At 45.5% G+C, this 20,648-nt stretch overlaps 1 protein-coding gene across 1 annotated transcript in view; it reads left to right on the plus strand.

Moving 5' to 3' along the window:
• The window catches only part of tmem8b (transmembrane protein 8B), a 29,613-nt gene extending 9,009 nt beyond the window's left edge, over positions 1-20,604 (plus strand). Inside the window, exons 6-13 of the mRNA XM_037257927.1 lie at positions 1,570-1,952; positions 5,047-5,143; positions 5,272-5,395; positions 7,961-8,103; positions 9,469-9,647; positions 9,833-9,979; positions 11,836-11,952; positions 18,799-20,604. Coding sequence (XP_037113822.1) covers positions 1,570-1,952; positions 5,047-5,143; positions 5,272-5,395; positions 7,961-8,103; positions 9,469-9,647; positions 9,833-9,979; positions 11,836-11,952; positions 18,799-19,134 — 1,526 coding nt within the window. The 3' untranslated portion in view covers positions 19,135-20,604. The remainder of the gene's footprint in view (positions 1-1,569; positions 1,953-5,046; positions 5,144-5,271; positions 5,396-7,960; positions 8,104-9,468; positions 9,648-9,832; positions 9,980-11,835; positions 11,953-18,798) is intronic.
• Positions 20,605-20,648: the final 44 nt, after the last annotated feature.

Raw genomic sequence — 20,648 nt, forward strand, 5'->3', positions numbered from 1 at the left:
CCCTCCCTCTGCTCGACATTGTACTACGGTGCACCTTGTCGCCATGGCAACGCGGGCACTAATTATTCACACTATGTCTTTTCCCTGCTGGACCAGCCTGATCTTACTTGACCTTTTGTGGGCTTAAATTGAAGAACCCTTCAGGATCATCTGGCGTGTTGTTGGAGCTCTTAGACTTTCCTGACGGGGGGGGGGGGGGGGAGAAAGTAGGCTGCTCTTTATTATTTCTTCTTGTTGTTTTTGCAGCATATTTCACGCAGGTTGCAGCCTCGGTAGAGTATCGGGCATTGACGAGAGTCCGTTTGATTGCATTTGAGATGCTTGCTTGTGAGTCAAATCTTTGGATTATGAATTTGCTTTGAAGTCTTAAGTTCAAATGAAGGAAGCCTAAAATACGGAACGTTTCGGTGCTTGATGGCTGTTTTTTCCGAGCACCCCGCCCGAACAAATGACTTCAAGCCACGCAGAGACAACATTTGTTCAAAGCAGGCAGGGCTTCAGCAACCTTTGCCACTCCCCCCCGGGTAACGGCTGCCGTTTGCTAGTTGCCATCCATGACCATTTTTGCAACGGGGCCCTTTATGCTCGGTGAAAGCACACCGCTTGCAATTACTGTGAATCTCTGTCTCATTAAAAAGCTTCCTGTTTACATAGCAGAAGCCCGCCGAAGGGGATGATCTGCAAACGACTCTTTCTGCAAAGCGCGCCTTAATAGCGCAAGTACAATAACCCAGGCTGTTATTGCCTGTTTGTGTACGACTTGCTATGGATTACCACCCCCGCTTCCACTCTCCTGCCCACCAGGACGCCTCAAGTAAACTGGCATGTAACACTCGGGAAGTTTCAAAATGCCCACGGACCGACCCCATGACTTTACTAACAAAACAAAACAAATAATAATACAGTGGTGCCCTGCGGTCCTTGTGACCCGACTTGTACGTTTTTCAAGATACTCGCCGTCATTCGGATGATTTTTTCTTTTTGTTTTGCGTTGGCTACTATGTGAGGACGAACAAATTGAGCACTGTATGATGCCGGATGAGCTTATTTCACAATGAGCGACCGTTTGGCAAATATTGAACAACTCATCATAAAAGAGGCTTGAAGATGTTTTTATGCTCCTAGTTGAAGTTGAATGATTAATATTTATTTATTTAAATATTAAGAATCGAAGTCTTCTCTTCTTCATTTCTATCTGCATGACTGTGTTATACTGCCTCCTTGTGGCCAGGATGGACACACCAGTAGGAGCAACACAATGAATTGGAATGCAGCGTTAAATCACGATGCACAAACTCTTCCATACGTAGTGATGAGCTCAGAGGAATTTTGACGTACTAATAATGAACATAATTATTGCCGTCTTATACTGCCCCCATGTGGCCAAAGCAGGCAAACCAAAAAGAGCAGCTCAACGACCGTTCAGTTCATGCAGTTGTTTCGTGTGTAAAAGTGGATTTGATGATCTATCTCATTGAATTTGATCAAGCGCCACACACAGGACCCTGGACAGCTCAAGCAAATCATTTGTCAGGCGTTTGATTCCCTTCTGTCTGCCGTCCTATCCAGATTGCAGCAAGTCCAACGCATCCAAGGAGCAGTCCTCTGCCAGCTCATCCATGAACATGCCGCAGTCGTTCGGCACGGCGATGGCGCTCTCCTTGTCCGACAGCCTCTCGGCGGCCGTCCCGGGAAGCCCGTGGTACAACGGCACTCGCCCGCACGCCTCGGGGGACGGCGTGGTTTACCTGGCTCCCCCCACCGACACCGACAAGTGCTGGCCCATCCGCCCGACTCTTCGCAACGAGCTGGACACCTTCTCGGTGCACTTCTACGTCTTCTTCGGTCCCAACATTTCCATTCCGCCGGACAGAGCGGCCGTGTTCGCCATCAACCTCATGCCCGTCTTAGACAGCGGCGGCGTTCTCAACATGGAGCTCAAGCTCAACATGGTGAGTTCTGTTCTGCCACGAAGGCTGTCGCTTTCCAACTCGGGGTCAAATGCCAAATGTGTTGCATTTTGTTAAGTTGTCCTTCAGCTGGGAATGGCATTAACAATGCACCTGCAGTGACTCTGGAGCTCTGCAAGCTGGGGAGCTGCCAGATGGACTTTTCATAGAAAGCAGTCAGTCAGTGTTGAAATAACAAGTGGATGACACGTGCGGTCGCTGCCGAAAACTTTGACTGCTCCCTTCAGATGTAAGCCTTTGGCAGATTGATCGATGGATGCCATTTCATATCTTGCTGCACGCCGCACAAGTCAGTTTAGCTTTAAGGTTGACTGTTTACACAACAGTAGGTGCACCTACCTGCACAGTCGAATGAAATAGTGACCGTGCCGCATCACACATTCAGGAGAAACGGAGAAAATTCAGCAGAACAAAGGGTTTGAAGCAAACAACAAAATAACCACTCATTGAGGTTTTTTTTTTTACCAGTGCAAAGGGCGCTCTGGTATCAAAATGACCACAAAACGGCGGCACAGAACTGCTGTATCTTTTCACTCAAATATACTATCAAAGTCTGCTTTATTGTCAATTATAACTATAATTAACTATCACTATATTTGTACTGCATATCATTTGAAATCTGAAAAAAACAATGTAAGCAAGTGCACCTAAGACATGACTGCCATCTAGTGATGCTTGGTAATATTACAATTTAAAATGTCACATTTTGAATTTCATGCTGACATTTTTTTTTTTTTTACAAGTTTTGGATTTTACCAACCAGTTCCCTCCATTAGCATTTGTCCAGGTTGAGTCAAAGCAATTCTGAGGTAACTCTGTTTAGTTTAATGCTACTATTCAATGCAAAACGCCATTGATGAGCTCAAGTATAGCATGGGCGTCACAGTTTTAGTCGCCTTCAAGCAATAGGCAGACTCACTGGCATATATTCTTTATCCTCTCTGAGAAGGATTACTATCGGCGACAGTATGTTTTTAGCCATTAGCCAGCAATGCTAGTACAGGTGCAGCACGCAGACCCCAACTTCCACCTGGATGAGTTTCCCTCGTGTTCCGTGGGCATCGTGTGATATGCAAACACGCCTTTCATCTCTAGTGAAAGAAGGCGCACGGCTGAAATTGATCATCTCATCTAAGCGGCCCGGCCGCAAGAAAGCAAACAGGCCCCAGCCAGCAGCGCCTTTTCCTCCTGCTTCCTCTCCAGGAAATGAGATTAATGGACTGAATAATTCATTGGGAGCTTTATTGACTGATGTCGTCGAGTGACGGCGATTACTGTCACCTCCCCGACAGACATCAACGCTAACCCCCCTGTTCTACTTTTTGCGCTCCCCTAATATCCATACGAGTGTAATGGTACTCGCGGACGTGATGAAACCTGGCCGCTTCCACAAAAATTGAGATGCAGTCTGTCATGCTTTATTATTTGAAAGACAACCCCCCACCAAGTCATGATGAAGTCATGATGTGTCACTTGCTTGTCACAAGCCGACCAGATTTGCAGTCCCAAAAACGAGAACATCTTGTCTGCATTGCGTCACTCTTTAGAAAGAACCGCGAAAGCGGATGTAGCATGACTCCCCCCCCCCCCCCCCCCCAAGTTCATCCATTTAATCTCTTTAGATCCAATTTTCAAAGTTTTCTTGAAGTCAGGCTTATGTGTGCTGTAATGAGTTAGTCCTTGGCACTCTCTATGTCTTATTAGCTTTTGTACATCCCACTGTTTTTTTTTTGTTTTTTTTAATCAATGATGCACCGCCTTTGAGAAACTTGTTTAGCAGAAGGTGTTGAACTGAGTCAACACAAATTGGTGAGAGTCCTGCAAAAGCCAATTTAGCCCCCCCTTCCCCCTCCTGCAAATCACATTGATGGGAATACGTGTACATTAAGGAGCCAAATGAAAGTTGATTTGAATTAGTTTGGGTAGCGGAATGTGCAGAGGTGGTTCTTTGCCTAGCTCCTTCTTGAATCTGCGGCGCATGCTTGCCACCAAACGCGGCGAATAAAAGAGAGGCCATATCAAGCTGGCATTTATCAAGCGCAGAGCTGTCAGAGGGACGCTGATTAAATCGCGGCTCAGCCGTTCGCCCAATGGATTCGGCAGCGGTGAATGGATTACGGAGGCAAATGTTCGTTCGCACAAAGAAAAAATGTTGCTTTAGAAACACCGGCGAATACAAACACAGCAGTCAAATATGACAAATGCTATTTAGGAGCCCGTGTGAATGCGTCTCAAACATTTTCCCACTTCTGCAACTCTTGGATGGACAAGAAGAGTCGGTCCGCCCCGTACCTCAAGTCACCAATGTCGTTTTCATTTGATGTCACGTCATCCTCGGGCCATTTCATTGCGCACGGACGAGAGGCGTCCTTGAGCGCAAGAAACGGCGGTCGTCTCCTTTTCAATTTACTCCTTTTATTGATCTGTCATTTCGTTCTGTGTGGCTTTATATTCTCTTTTAAAATGTTCAATCAAAGACGCCGTAAACGCAGAGAGCCTCGTTGCGTGGCAGTTGTCGCTTCCAAGCCGCACGCGCATGCGCACACGCACACACACACACGCACACACACACACACGCACACACTGAATGCGATTTTTTGCAGGTTGCTGTCATCTAAAAGTTGTTGGGCAATTCAATCTCAACTTTTGCACTTTGTCACTTTGGGAGGGAAGCGCAAGTGTAATCGAGGGAGGTGCGGGGACTCATTATGGGCCGAGTTTTGAAATTGGGTTCGATTGAGTCGTTCTATCAAGAGATTGTAGGCCAGATGGTGGGTGAGTGGAGGTAGCACCTGGCAAAGTGTCTGCCGCCTCTTTTCATTCATCAACGCTGTCCCCGCTTAGCCATACTGTACGCTAGGCTCTAGTTTGCTTTCCTGCTAAAAGGTGGTTGTCAATAAATGACTCATCTCGGGTCGACACGTTTATTTACTGCCACATTAAGGCGGGATGAGATTGGAATCCGTTTTCTCGCGATTCATTTTCAGCAGCACTCGGGCGCGCGACTCGGTGAACTTGACGGGATCTCTTTTTGTCCATTCAACTCGATGACCTTTTCTCATCTTGTATGTTACAGTCGACGCTTAAAGACAAGAATGTCACCGTGCGTGGCTGTCTGACTCACGGGATGCCGCTCTTCCTTTGGCAAAACTCATCATTGAAATGTGAATCAGGTACGTCCGAGTCAGCAGAAAAGCAATCCCTCCACGAGCCACCGAGGTCTCGACGCGGCAATTCCAAGTGAACAATGCTCTCGTTGTACAGAATGACTGCGGTCACTGCAACTTTTGCTCTCTTGTAGAATCCGTTGCCGGGTTTTTCCTCTCCGTGAACACCTCCACGAATGTCACCAAACTCAGGATTCCATACCCTCAGACGGGCACGTGGTACCTCAGTCTGCGCTCTCTATGTGCCACACAACACGGGTAAGACAATTCCCCCCGGTGTCAATGAATTACAGCGGAATCTCAATTCAACAGACCGATAGTCAAGAAGGGTCATCTGTTACTTTTTTCTGGCCTCAAAACAACCAATAAAGCGCAAAATGAATGTTTTGTACTGTTCTCGTGGCCTGATAATGCCCACCGCAGTACAAAATGGTTGCAAATAAACCCCCCCAAAAAAAGGGAAACTGTGTAAAACGTGATGAATAAGTTGATACAACGGGCCGCTTTTGAGTTGTGTGTCCACGACGATCCTAAGCTAATGTATACATGCTTCCCGTAGCCTTTAATGCAAACATTGCCCCTTCCAACATGGCCGCCACAGAGACACACATCTGTTTGTCCATCCATCCATCCATCCATCCATCCATCCATCCATCCATCCATCCATCCATCCATCCATCCGTCCTTGCGTCCATCCGTCCTTGCGTCCATCCATCCATCCTTCCATCCATCCATCCATCCATCCATCCATCCATCCATCCATCCATCCATCCATCCATCCATCCATCCATCCATCCATCCATCCATCCATCCATCCATCCATCCATCCATCCATCCATCCACCCTATCGTGCAAACTACACAGGAAGGGGATTCGAATCCAGATCCTCTTGACTTTGAATCTTTCCCGTGACTGTTATTTACAAGTGCAAAATATTTGGAACCAGGTGTTGACTGATACTCCTGAATATTTAACAGCATGTAATCAGTTCTTTGGCTTGGCCTCAATTTCCTCGAGCCACCGAGACGAGACAATATTTGTTGTCTATTACCGGGTGACAATAATTAAAAAAACAAACAAACATTCAATCAATACGGCTTACCTGCAATCTAAATACAGATTGTTTACCAAGTTCAATAATTCAGCGTACTAATGATGTCCGCCCATTCTCCTTCCATCTTCTCCGGCGCACAAGGCTCTTTTTTCCCCCCCGTGTAAAATCGACGGTCGCGCTTTAAAAGAAATTCAGGACAAACATGTTTTTCTCTGGGTATGAATAAAGTTATTTGGAGGAAGTCAAAAGAAAGAAATGAAGGGACATTGTTTCTATTAGGTTATCATGAAGGGGTCTCAGTATTTTTGGCCACTGAGTTGTTTAGTCTGAGCCTTAATAAAAGTGTGAACACAATTGAATCGAGCGATTTTGTTTTTTCTCTCTCCAATCCACTCGGGATTTGCAATTGAGTGGGAATAACAGATGGTGGGAGCGAGCCGAGCTGCGCTATAAAAAATACGCATATGGCAATCTGGCATTTTCACATATTTTACGTGCACTTAATTATTCAGGTCACGTGGAAGAGGTAGTTGCGAGTGACAGGTTTGCTTCACAAGTCTAATTTCGTTGATTGATAAAATGTGAAAATAAGCAGGCCAGCAGCTGCGTCGATTTCATATCCATTCGGGGAAACGGCAAAAGAAGACATTTGTCTTCTACCTCCTGTAGTTTCAATCGGCGTGATTGATTGTACGATGTGGCAATTAGTGACGTGTCAACGCCAACACAAATGTATTTCTCGTCCACGGATTGTCTTCAAAAATGATTACAAGTAAATCTTTTGTGGTAACAGTTGGCACTTTGTCGGGAGGTCTGCGTGAAATAACTATCGTCTGTTTGTACAATTCAAAAATGAAGAATTCCGCTCGAGACATTTTTAGGTCACATGCATATAAAAATAAACATTTTATCATGAGAGATGAAGGACGAATGAGAATGCTGGATGAAAAAGAATAACGTAAAAATGTGGAAAACTTCTACGAGTACTCATGTTTTTACATAAGGCCGACAGTGCTAACCCGCTAATGGCTCTCAATGCCCAAAATGACCTTTCCTGTGAGCTTCCTACGGTCTATTTAAAATACAATCGAGATCATTGTAAACTACAGGACAGCATAAAAAGTCCGCCAGTAGAAAATTCAGCCCCAACAATGTTAAAGCTAAGCTGCGCTTATATCATCATCAACCACTAGCAGAACGTGTTAGCTTAGCGTGCAAACTTTGAGCCTAACTATGACTTTGTCGTCATTAATGAGTTTCCACGTGAGGATTCTTCACGTTAAAAAAAACCCGACGTGAATACTTTGTGTTTTAACGGTATTTGTGGATTAAGATCAAATGATACGATCAAAAGACAACCTTTTGAAGAGGGCATTTCATGATTCAAATCATGAAGTGGTGGGAGAGCGTTGAAAAAAGACCTTCTGTCTTTTCAAATGAGAGGCTAAAAGAACAAAAGCTCCTCAAGCTTGTTTTGTATTTTCAAATACATTGCTTTGGGGAAAGACAATTTCAATTGAGAGTGATTTGAGTTCGTCCTGCCATGAATTCATTTCATATCTCCGGGCACCACTGTCAATTGATTCATCTTGAAACCAAAGCAGTCACGTGCTATGCTAAGTATTTATTCACTTTGGGAATCAATCCACAAACACTGTCCAGTTTCAAAGTGTTTGATTGACAGAAGATGTCTTTTTTTTTTTTTTTTTTCTGGCTGAGTTGAATCAGGGGCCAACCACGCAAAATGTTGCTCTGTGTGCGCATTGCAGTTTTGAGGCGTGCGCCAACCTCACGGCCGAGGTGTACATGCGCGCCTACCTGACGCCGTGCATCAACGACTGCGGCACGTACGGACAGTGCAAGCTGCTTCGCACCAACAACTACCTTTATGCCGCCTGTGAATGCAAAGCTGGTAAGGACGTCATTTTGATCACATTGTGCAAATTGCATTCAAAGTTTGTCTTCTTTCCCCCTCAACGCTTGGAACTTTTTTCCATTTCAATCAAATCATCCTTGTTTGGATTCTATTATCACAAGGAACAAATGAAATACACTTTTTGCTTTCCGCGTGGAAAATAGCTCCGGAATGTGTTTTGTACTGATTGCCAGTTATTATTCCTTCATAATTAACACTTAGCAAAATATCGGCGTGCCAAAAGCCTTTTTCGTCAAATATCCAAGTTTACGCGGCGGGGTAATGGATTGTCTACTTTCTTTTATTTTCTTATCGGAAAATGCATCATGCGGCCGGCCGGCCAGGGAAGGAACGTTGTTTTGCACGACCGATTTGATGATCCGCTGATGAAATTGATCGGGTTAGGTCAAAGAGCGGCTGATGCTAATCGTTTGATTCGAGCAATTTGGAAAAAACAAAAGTGCTTGATTAAGAGCAGCTCTGCAATAAAGTATGAGCTTACAGCGCTAAACAAAGCTTTGTCCTTTGAGGATTATTCTTGAAACCCTGCTTTGATTGCCACCTTATCAGTGGCGCTAAATTCATGGCGCTTGCTTACACGCGGCGCGGCTCAGCTCGTGCCCCCGGCCGGCCGGCCTCAAATTCTCCGTTCAACTGTGCTCACAAACATTTAATTGGCGCCGTCTTATTCAATTTGCCTCTTGATCGGGATCCAATTCATGTTGCGCAGAGGCCATCTCAGCGGGAGGCTCTATTGTGCCGGCTAAACAACTTCCCCGAATAAATTGCTTCTTTTGCAGAAAGAAAGAAAAGACGCCTTGTTTACAAGGACGACCTGATGACAAACGAAATAGTTGATGACAACAAGGCTGGCTTGTATTCCTTAACCACTTGTTAGATAGCTGTGGATTTAAAGCAGATTGGCTTACAGTTCATTAGGTTCATTCTTTTGGCTCAGCAGATTGGCGTGAAGATTGGAAAACACAGAAACAGGATTGACCTTGGAGTTTGTCTATATCATCTGGTTTCAGATTTGAATTTTCGGTTTTCATTTTTTTTGGCCGGTATTTATTTCTGTACTGTTGTAGATATTAAGAAGGAAGGTCAGTTTGAGAATTTAGTTTCTTGATCGATTAGCTTATTTGATTTACATATTTGATTGGATCTATACATGTTATTATTATTAGATTTTTAAAATAAGTCACAAAAAAAGGTCAACGACTACTTTGAAGTTTATTTATCGATTTATTTGTTTGACATATTTGATTTGATTGACATCATTTATTTCAACAACAACAACAACAACAACAACAAAAAAGCCACCAACTACCCTGGTGCTCTTGTGTTTGCTGCTCACATCAGGCTGGGAAGGCTGGGGCTGCACGGACAATTCGGAGGCCTACTCGTACAGCTTCCAGCTGCTCTCCACCCTGCTCCTGTGTCTCAGCAACCTCATGTTCGTCCCGCCCGTGGTCATCGCCGTGCGCAGCCACTATCTGCTGGAGGCCTCGGTCTACATCTTCACCATGTTCTTCTCCACCGTGAGTAGCGACAATCTGTCATCCCGCTTGTTTCGAGATAGGCCAAAAGAGGAATGAATCAAATATGTCAGTCGAGCCATCCGTCCGTTTTCTTGAACGTTTATCCTCCCGAGACTCGCCGCGAAGCAATTTCAGCTTCATTTTTGTTCCTTATTCTCAACACCGTCTCACGTCCCGCCCGCCAGTTCTACCACGCGTGTGACCAGCCGGGCATCGTGGTCTTTTGCATCATGGAGTACGATGTTCTGCAGTTCTGCGATTTCCTCGGTTCCCTCATGTCAGTGTGGGTCACGGTCATCGCCATGGCCAGGCTCAAGTCCATCATCAAACAGGTATGCCTTTCCCACTTGTCCGGCTGCTTTTTTTTACTGCGTCTACTGAGACTGGATTTGATTTAGCCTTAAGTCTGATGAACTTGAAAGAAAAGGCAGACCGCTAAGGAGGCTTTTTTAAACATTTTTTTTAGTGTCTGTCTCGTAAACGCAAAGATCAATGCCTTCGCCTTTGTGATTGTCTGCTTGTTGACATTATGCGCTGAACAAACACTAACAGGTGCAACTTCTCCGTGGGTCACCGTGCTCCTGCTGTGAGCCACCATGTTGTGTGCGTGTGTGTGTGTGTGTGTCTTCAGAAATGACTCACGACAGAAAGAGGGGAGGGGAGGGGAGAGCGAGTGTACAAACATCTGCTGTCCTCTAGAGTTTTCCTTTTTGCTGAGCGCTGCAGTCCGTAGCCGCTAATCAAATGCGCGTCAGGACTGGCAAGTGCAACCGTGTGTGTGCGTGTGCATGCGCAGCAGAAGACCTGAGAGCAACTGATTGTAAATATATACTATAATTAAAACTTCACACAAGGACTTTGAAGCAACCTCAAGGGAGCCGTTAATCTTGACTGACTCGAGCGCTATCAATCAGTATGAATCAAATATAAGATGTGATGTCTCTATCTTTGCATCCAGTCTCTTTTTGCTGTTGATGCGTTTGACAGTCGCATTGCACTCGATCGAAACGCCAAAAGGAGCTACCTGTTAAACGGGTGGGCTTGTTTGGAGCTACGCTAAAGTTCAACCATCAAATTAGACACAAACATTAATCGACCGATTCATCCTTTTTTGGAATCTTATTCAGACATATCTTGAGCATTGGCCTAGAAAAGGTCCAATCCTGGTTAAGGGCGAAGTTCTCCTGGAAGTGAATTGACACCGTGCGGGCGCAGCTTCATCCAATACTTGTGTTGTGTTTGGCCGCGCAGGTGACGGCGAGCGTGTAAACGACGAACAAAAACAATCCAGCCACTGGAATCCTCGGCGGCTCGTCCATCACGATGACAGATAATGATTCATTAAGGCGGCCGGGCCGGGCCGGGCCGGGGCCGGGCCCGAGCCGGGCCGGGCCGCCAACGCGCAGTCACGCGTCCGCGCTTGAATACAGCAACGGCGGCTGGATGCGTGTCGGGCCGCCGCTCGTGACCCGGTGCTGCGGCATGACTGATGACTGCTGCCGCACGCCGCCGCTCCCCTCCTCCCTCGTCCATTCCAATTAGTTGTGTTCTCCTGCGGGCGGGTCATCCGTTCCCTGCTTGAAAAAACACCAAATGTCTCCTCACGTTCCCCCGGCAGACACAAACGCAGACGGCGGGCGTGCGCGGCATATCTTATCGATTTCCCCCCCCCCTTCCACTCGCACTTTATCTTTTCCTTACATGCTTGTGGCTTTGTGTCAAATTGTGAGCTTGACAAAAAAAGAAAAGGAAAACTTAAGCTGGTTATTTATAGAGCTGGCTTCACGCCCGCCTTTCTCTCTGCGCTTTTGTTTTGGTCGCCGCTCGTCATGCAGAGGAAGCCGCTGGTTGAATTTGTTAGCGTTGCATTTTACAAAAAGCGGCCAGCGCCTCGACATACAAATGCGGCTCGTTCTGCGAGCGTGCTCGTAAGGCAAGTCATCTTTTCTCATTGAAGTGAATGGAAATGCTATGAATGAATGAGCTGATGGGGGAAATATCGCACTTCATCAAATGATACTTTATGAAAGAGCACAGTAAAATGTCCTTTTATAGTGCCTCCAGATGGCCTTGGCACGAGACAGACTGTTCACCGAGGACCCACGGCACCTTTCTCGACGCTAATGTTAATGGCGCTGAAGATAAAGAATGTTGTTGTATGTTCTTCCCTCCCTCCCTCCCTCTCCAGGTGCTATATTTGCTGGGGGCCATGTCCCTCTCCATGGCTTTGCAGCTGGACCGTCACGGTCTGTGGAACCTGCTGGGACCCAGCTTGTTTGCTCTGGGCATCATGGCAGTGGCATGGGTAAGGCAACTATTTACTCTCTTTTTTTTTAACTGGACAGTGCCTTTGCAGCTATTTGAGATGTACCACATACCCTTGCAAAGTTTCTGGTAAATTCTCACGGTAATTTAAGATTAAAAATGAGAAACTAGAGTAATTGGAGAATTTTTTACTTTTAATTATTTCATTTTATTAATTTCATTTTATTTCCATGTTTCATTCTATTTTATTCATATTTTCCATTAAATCCTTTTTTTTATCCCTCGGATGCACAAGTGAGGTTGTTTTTTGAAATATCTTTGTAATAAAAAGTTATCTTTTCATATTCCAGGTATTGCTCAAAAAACATGTTTTTGACATAATGGCATTTCAATTTTTAACTTCTCTTTGATACGCTAAAGAGAAATACAACGCTAACCCTAGTTTGAAACCCTAGTTTGAAAGCCTAACACTAGTTTGAAACCCTAGCCCTAGTTTAAAACTGGATGTTTGGTTTGAAGCCAATGCCGTGGGGGGCGTTTTTGACCGCAGCGGCTCTCAAGTTCCTCCTGCTCGTAGGTGTAATCCGTCACTTGGGCTCACATGTGCACGGCAAAGAAGCGTGCCCTTCTGACCAATGAAGCAATTTCACATTATCACTGAAGGCCTTTTAAAGGTTCTGCAGCCTGTGTGGGTATTAGTCATGGCTTCCAGTTCCATTACAAGTCATCTGGTGCTTTAACTGACTCCTCTCTCAGACCTTATGTGCTCTCTGAACTGGGAACAGAAACAAAACAGACGTTTGAGCTTTACGCTTTACATTTACAAAGCATTAGCCAATACTGGAAACGAACCATCTTCTTGACCAGTGTTTCCCAACCTTTTTTCATTCACGGCACACCTTTTCATTGGAAAAAATCTCGAGGCACACCAACAAAAATCTGTTAAGTGTTACACCACCTTCTATATTAAAACCAGTTATATTACGACAAAAGACGTAAAGTTCTATTCCTATATATGTATGGAGAGTCGAATAATTGAATACAAATAAATACGAAATATTCTTTCAATTGTATTTCTTTTGTAAATGAAAATGACAGTTTTTGAAAACAGGTTTTAGACAGTGTAAGGAATAAACTATTGAAAGTGATTGTGATCAAAATCCAAAAGAATCAATATGGCTTGGTTTTCTGTTTTAGACTAGCTCTATCAAATATTGCGACATTAAGAACAAAGTCACTTTTAAAGACAGCGGCTGAGTGGCTATCACAGTCGAGGTGTCTCGACTTGACTGTGTATTTTACGTTGGTGAAAAATGAACAATCCAGGTTCTCCCGTTGAACTACATGCTCTGATTTCCATCGGACCCAAAACGCACCACAGCCGTCATAGTGTCACTGTTCGTAAAAGCACACAGCAACGAGTGATGTGCATTCCAGTTCTTTTAACTGAGCTGAATCTTTACAATCAGTTCATTCAAAAGATTCGTTCAAACGAATCGTTCAACGAATCGTCCACCCCCCCACACACACACACACTGAACAGGAAGTTGCGTCACTGACTGGTCTCGTTCGTGGAGGGGAAATTACGTCACTGACTCGTAAAGTCCCTCCTCCATCTATCGCTCGCTGCTGATTAGTCGTTCGCGAAGATTCACGAGTGAGTGACAGACAGCATTGCTGCTGTACCAGCCAACACACGTTATGCCGACATTGATGTTTTCATTTTGTATTTGTTGGGTTATAGTTGATGGTGTTATTCTTCCGAATGTGTTTGAATAAAAGGTTGATCCAAAAAAAAAAAAAAAACTGAACGGAGCTGTGAGTGAACAAGTCAGTGAGAGTGATTTGCATTTCCAGTTCATCGCGTGAACGGATCAGTGAGGGAACGAATCGTGACTTTCCCGTTCGCGAAAGAGTTCATGGGTCAAGTGCCTGCCTTCCTTCCTTCCCGTGCGTGCATCAACGGATCAGTCAGGGAATGTGTTGCGTCTCCCTCCTGGCGTCAACTATGTAAGCCAGAATGTCCATTTACGATTTGCCAAGGAAAGCAAAGAACCACTCACTTCTTTTATGCACGTTTTCTCCAAGCTAACGGCTAACTCTATTGCATGAAGGGATGCGCCGTGATGCAACAACGGGGAGATGATGTTTCTCTTTGGGTCATCTTGATTTTAGAACACTCGTATTAGTTTTTAAATAACGTGTATGCTTATATACGCCTAAATATTGTTATCCAATATATCTACTGCAATTTCACATTAGATTGCTGGTTTGAAATTTACTTTTAATATTATTATTATTTTCAAATGAACCTTTATGTTAAAACTTGTCTGGTGTTATATTCCTTGTTTTTTTATTCGCCAATTAAAACATAAAAAGCAGACATTTGGTTAACTGCTTTATATGACAATATGTGTAGGTACACCTCATGGACACTTCAATAGGTACACTACACGAGGTAAAAAATAAATAAAAGAAATAAATAAAGGGTTAATTGCACAATAAAAGCACATTACCACACCTGGGATCGAACCAAGTTCTTCCCGATCAAGAGCCCGTGTTATTAACCAGTCGGCTATTGCGACCTGGCACTCCATGGTTGTCTGCACTGTTTTGTACTAGTGATGTGCATTCCAGTTCTCTGGAGTGAACTGAATCTTTAGAATCGGTTCAGAATATTTAACGAGGGAATCACACGGACACTCCATTAGGTACACCGCCATTTTCAAGTGTACCTAACAACAGGCCACTTTAATAGGGAAATATTATGGTCAAAGGTCACAGGTGTCAAGCTCTAGTCCTCGGGGCCGCGTTCCAACATGTTTTCCAAGTGAACCTCGTTAAGCGCACCTGCGTGAAAACTTTTAGCTCCTTTCACGTTCCGCAGGAGCTAAAACTTTTCCCGCAGGTGCACTTAACGAGGGAATCACACGGACACTCCATTAGGTACACCGCCATTTTCAAGTGTACCTAATAACAGGCCACTTTATCTTGGAAAACATGTTGGAATGCGGCCCCGAGGACTAGAGCTTGACACCTGTGACCTTTGACCATGATATTTCCCTAATAAAGTGGCCTGTTATTAGGTACACTTGACAATGGCGGTGTACCTAATGGAGTGTCCGTGTGATTCCCTCGTTAAGTGCACCTGCGTGAAAAGTTTTAGCTCCTGCGGAACGTGAAAGGAGCTAAAAGTTTTCACGCAGGTGCACTTAACGAGGGTCACTTGGAAAACATGTTGGAACGCGGGCCCGAGGACTAGAGCTTGACACCTGTGACCTTTGACCATGATGTTTCCCTAATAAAGTGGCCTGTTATCAGGTACACTTGAAAATGGCGGTGTACCTAATGGAGTGTCCGTGTGATTCCCTCGTTAAGTGCACCTGCGTGAAAAGTTTTAGCTCCTGCGGAACGTGAAAGGAGCTAAAAGTTTTCACGCAGGTGCGCTTAACGAGGGTCACTTGGAAAACATGTTGGAACGCGGGCCCGAGGACTAGAGCTTGACACCTGTGACCTTTGACCATGATGTTTCCCTAATAAAGTGGCCTGTTATCAGGTACACTTGAAAATGGCGGTGTACCTAATGGAGTGTCCGTGTGATTCCCTCGTTAAGTGCACCTGCGTGAAAAGTTTTAGCTCCTGCGGAACGTGAAAGGAGCTAAAAGTTTTCACGCAGGTGCGCTTAACGAGGGTCACTTGGAAAACATATTGGAACGCGGGCCCGAGGACTAGAGCTTGACACCTGTGACCTTTGACCATGATGTTTCCCTAATAAAGTGGCCTGTTATCAGGTACACTTGAAAATGGCGGTGTACCTAATGGAGTGTCCGTGTGATTCCCTCGTTAAGTGCACCTGCGTGAAAAGTTTTAGCTCCTGCGGAACGTGAAAGGAGCTAAAAGTTTTCACGCAGGTGCGCTTAACGAGGGTCACTTGGAAAACATGTTGGAACGCGGCCCCGAGGACTAGAGCTTGACACCTGTGACCTTTGACCATGATGTTTCCCTAATAAAGTGGCCTGTTGTCAGGTACACTTGAAAATGGCGGTGTACCTAATGGAGTGTCCGTGTGATTCCCTCGTTAAGTGCACCTGCGTGAAAAGTTTTAGCTCCCGCGGAACGTGAAAGGAGCTAAAAGTTTTCACGCAGGTGCGCTTAACGAGGGTCACTTGGAAAACATGTTGGAACGCGGCCCCGAGGACTAGAGCTTGACACCTGTGACCTTTGACCGTGATATTTCCCTCATAAAGTGGCCTGTTATTAGGTACACTTGAAAATGGCGGTGTACCTAATGGAGTGTCCGTGTGATTCCCTCGTTAAATATTCTGAACCGATTCTAAAGATTCAGTTCACTTCAGATAACTGGAATGCACATCACTAGTACAAAACAGTGCTGACGAGCGTAGAGTGCCAGGTCGCAATAGCCGACTGGTTAATGACACGGGCTCTTGATCGGGAAGAACTTGGTTCGATCCCAGGTGTGATAATGTACATGAATGTGCTTTTATTGTGCAATTAACCCTTTATTTATTTCTTTTATTTATTTTTTACCTCGTGTAGTGTACCTATTGAAGTGTCCATGAGGTGTACCTACACATATTGTCATATAAAGCAGTTAACCAAATGTCTGCTTTTTAAGTTTTAATTGGCGAATAAAAAAACAAGGAATAAAACACCAGACACGTTTTAACATAAAGGTTTATTTGAAAATAATAAGAATATTAAAAGTACATTTCAAACCAGCAATCTAATGTGAAATTGCAGTAGATATATTGGATAACAATATTTAGGCGTATATAGGCATACACGTTATTTAAAAACTACTACGAGTGTTCTAAAATCAAGATGACCCAAAGAGAAGCATAATCTCCCCGTTGTTGCATCACGGCGCATCCCTTCATGCAATAGAGTTAGCCGTTAGCTTGGAGAAAACGTGCATAAAAGAAGTGGTATTCCAGTGAGTGGTTCTTTCTTTCCTTGGCAAATCGTAAATGGCCATTCTGGCTTACATAGTTGACGCCAGGAGGGAGACGCAACACATTCCCTGACTGATCCGTTGATGCACGCACGGGAAGGAAGGAAGGCAGGCAGGCACTTGTCCCATGAACTCGTTCGCGAACGGGAAAGTCAGGATTCGTTCCCTCACTGATCCGTTCTCGCGATGAACTGGAAATGCAAATCACTCACTCACTGACTCGTTCACTCACAGCGCCGTTCAGTTGGGGAACGGGAAAAACGACTCGTTCGTGAACGGGAAGTCACGTCATTTTCTTCTTCGTTTTGATTTACGGCGTGGTGGCACCAGCTTCACTGCGCATTACCGACACCTACTGGTTGAAGTCATATGAACTGAAAAAAGAACGAATCACTTTAGGAAGTGTTTCGGTCACTGAAAACGAAATCGTTCTTTTGAACGAATCGTTCACTCACGAGCCAACCCTAACAGCAACACACACATAAAGTGAGTATGTGCCGATGCCACAACATGAAATGTTGCTCCGATTTGCCACGCATGCACGATTAGCAAGTGGCTGACCAGGCCTTGCGCTAACTGACCTGTGGTTTGGCGATCCTGTTTACAATGCGCTCGGTAGTTAATGTTGGACAATTTCCCACGGCACAGCTGAACATCGCTCACGGCGGCACACTGGTTGGGAAACACTGCGAGTCTTGACTGCCATTTAGCAATATTAAGTCCGATAAAATATTTCAACAGGACGGCATTTTATTTGACATTTTAACTTGACATATTTTAGCCGAAACGAGCGAGCCACCAAATCCTGACTAACAAACAATGTCGGTTGTCAGAGCACCCTCCGGTGGACAAAATGAGCAATTGCAATTGCGCTGAATGTCAGCGGAAGCGCTCGCATCAGATTGGTGACATGAATACAGTCCAGCGTGAGCGTTCACTTCGATTGGATTGTGCAAATCATCCAGTATGTTCTCGTAGCGGCGTGCGCGCGCGGCACGCGACTGCTTTAGAACGCAATTACTTTTGCAATTGTCGTCCGAGACGTGTATGCAAGTGTTGCGTGATATACACTGATGGTATCTGCACAACACAATAGAATGCGTCCGCGCTGATTAAAGCGGGTGCCAGATAGTCGAGGATGTTGGCGCGGCAATAAAGCACACGCACGACGACAGGTCACGATAGCCGAAATTGAGCGAAAATGTCGGCACGGAAAAGTACTGTGATTACGTCTGCTTTTAGTCCCTCGTCCATATCTCTCAGTTGAAAACGGGCGAATTCCCCAAAGTAAAACAGACAGTAAAACACAGCGGGTTTTCTTTTTCACTCGGCTTCACCTCGATTATTTCCTTAACCTGACATGTATTGGGCATGCCAATTTAATCGCGGCCGTTTTCCGGCTGGAATTATTCCGCTCGCTCGTGGGTGCTCTATATCGGTCTTCTCAATCCATAGCAAAGCGCCTTGGGAGACGTATAATGCAAGCAATCGGTGTTTATGAAGTGGGACTAAAAAAAGGAAAGACTGTCATGTGGAGAGGGTGTGAAGAGAAACATGAAAAAATCCACCTCGTCAGCACTTCGATGAGCGGATGAGAATTTTCCGTATTAAGCTTCAAATGACAACAACGTTGATTTTGTTCAGACGCAGCGATCAGTTGGTCGTCACAACTGAGAGGGTGCCAGATTCGTGACATCACCGAGCAAAAAAGTCCGATTTGTTTTGTCGAGAATAAAGAATGTCATCATACGATCTGGTGGCTGGTGTCAAGGTATCGATACTCGTGGCACTTTTGTGGCCATTTTACAAGCAGGAACTCGAAATGCTGACCGCTGATTGACCTTGTTACACAATGAAGTGAAAAGGAAAACCAAACATTGCAGCTGTACCTTTTGTATTTCCTGCTCCCATCAGACGGTGCGCACCATCCGCCGGCGGCGATGTTACCCGCCCACCTGGAAGCGCTGGGTGTTCTTCCTGTTCCCCGGCACGGCCATCGCCACGTCGGCCGTGGCTCTTTACGCCTTCGTGGAGACGGAGGAGAACTACTTCTACATCCACAGCATCTGGCACATGCTGATCGCCGGCAGCGTGGGCTTCCTCCTGCCGCCCCGCGCCAAACCCGACGCCAAGGTGACGCCGCTCAAACGCAGGCGAGGCTGCGGCTACCAGCTGTGCGTCAACGAGCACGAGGAACTGGGCCTGGTGGACCCGGCCATCATCTCCATAAACAGCATCTGCACCAGCTGATGAACTCCCACGCTCTTCTTTTACCTTTGGTGACACTTCATTGCCTTCTTTGACTCGGGACGTTCACGCACGGGAAATAAGCCACAGAACTCGAAGAACAGATGTAAATACTTTTATGCAGACAATGACACCTGGTCGGCGGTCTTCTTGTTGTCATGGTTACCACCGCTGTCCTCCGTAAAGCGAGGCAACGCCGCACCATTTGGCCGGTTCTCGCCTAGCGGTCCAAGTCAAGCCCGTTTTATTTAGATTGCTCCGAATCACACCGGAAGGCACTGATGTGTACATCAGAGCGGCTCAAGAACCGCACTCCTCAGACATCCTGGAGCGGAACCTCGATTTGACCGGAACCAACGAGATGCCCGAATTCAACGGACGGACAACGGTGTCCGTCCGATGAACTTCAAAGGCCCCTTGGTCCCTTTCAAAGTCGGTGAGTTCCAGAATTTCCGCACCGCAGACACACGCTGGCCGCTTGCGCCGCCCCATGAGCAGTAATAGTCCCGTGCGATGTCACGGATTCTATTTGCCGCAACCTATCCCAGAGGGATTGGTCGCCAAACAATCGCTGTCGCTCAACAGAGGCAACCGACCGAGGTCAGTCGTTCAAACCCGAACAGAGACGCTTTGCTTTTCAACAAGCGTTCTGGTCACTCGTGAAAACTAGTTGCCGAAGCCCAGTCACTTTTGCCGTACCCCACCTTTGGCCCTCCAGCTCACCCGTGACCCTAATGAGGACAAGCGCGGTCGAAAATGGACGGATGAGTGCTCCGCGGCAGCGTGAGCCCCATCGATTTGGACTCCGCTCGGTGCATTGGGGGCGGTTTTCGTTGGCCGCTCTTGAGCCATGGCTTGGCGGGGGTCCACTTTGGCGCTTTTGTCAGTTACCATGGAGACAGGTGCAAGTACTTCTGCTGTGTGTATAGTCGTAAGTCGTTCTGCTGAAGTACTGTTTGCGTGCAGCGGTACACGCGCTTGTTTGTGAATATGCATTCAAAGTCAAGGCTGCTATTTGACGGTGACTGTACAACTGCTTGTGTCGGTTATTTATTCAAACGGGCTTTTGACATTTTACTTACAGGGTTTTGCGATTACGGGCTCCTCACCAACCTCCACTTACTGCAAGCAAAAAATGTGACTCTGACAGAATTCATCAAGCTTTCTGTTAAAGTTACGCTTTAACCAATTTAAAGAAGTCATCGCAAAGAAAAGACTCGTACAGAGGGATAAGACCTTTTTTTGGGGGAGTAGGAATTCTCATCTTACCAATGGTGTATAAGAGTTATTGCAAAACCAGAAATACAAAGCCAGCGTCATTTGGAAATATATCACAGTGAGAATTAATCAGTTGAATCCAATTTTATTGATTCGAAAAAAATTCAAATGGAATATTTGACAAGCAATAACTGACAATTTATCTATTCAAATGTAATTTGTAAAAACTGATTTTCTCCGAGATGCCCTTGTGGGAATTCAAGATTCAAGAGTTTTTTATTCGCCATGTTTGAGCGTGC

This window comes from Syngnathus acus, chromosome 9 (genome assembly GCF_901709675.1).
Source record: "Syngnathus acus chromosome 9, fSynAcu1.2, whole genome shotgun sequence".
NCBI lineage: Eukaryota > Metazoa > Chordata > Actinopteri > Syngnathiformes > Syngnathidae > Syngnathus > Syngnathus acus.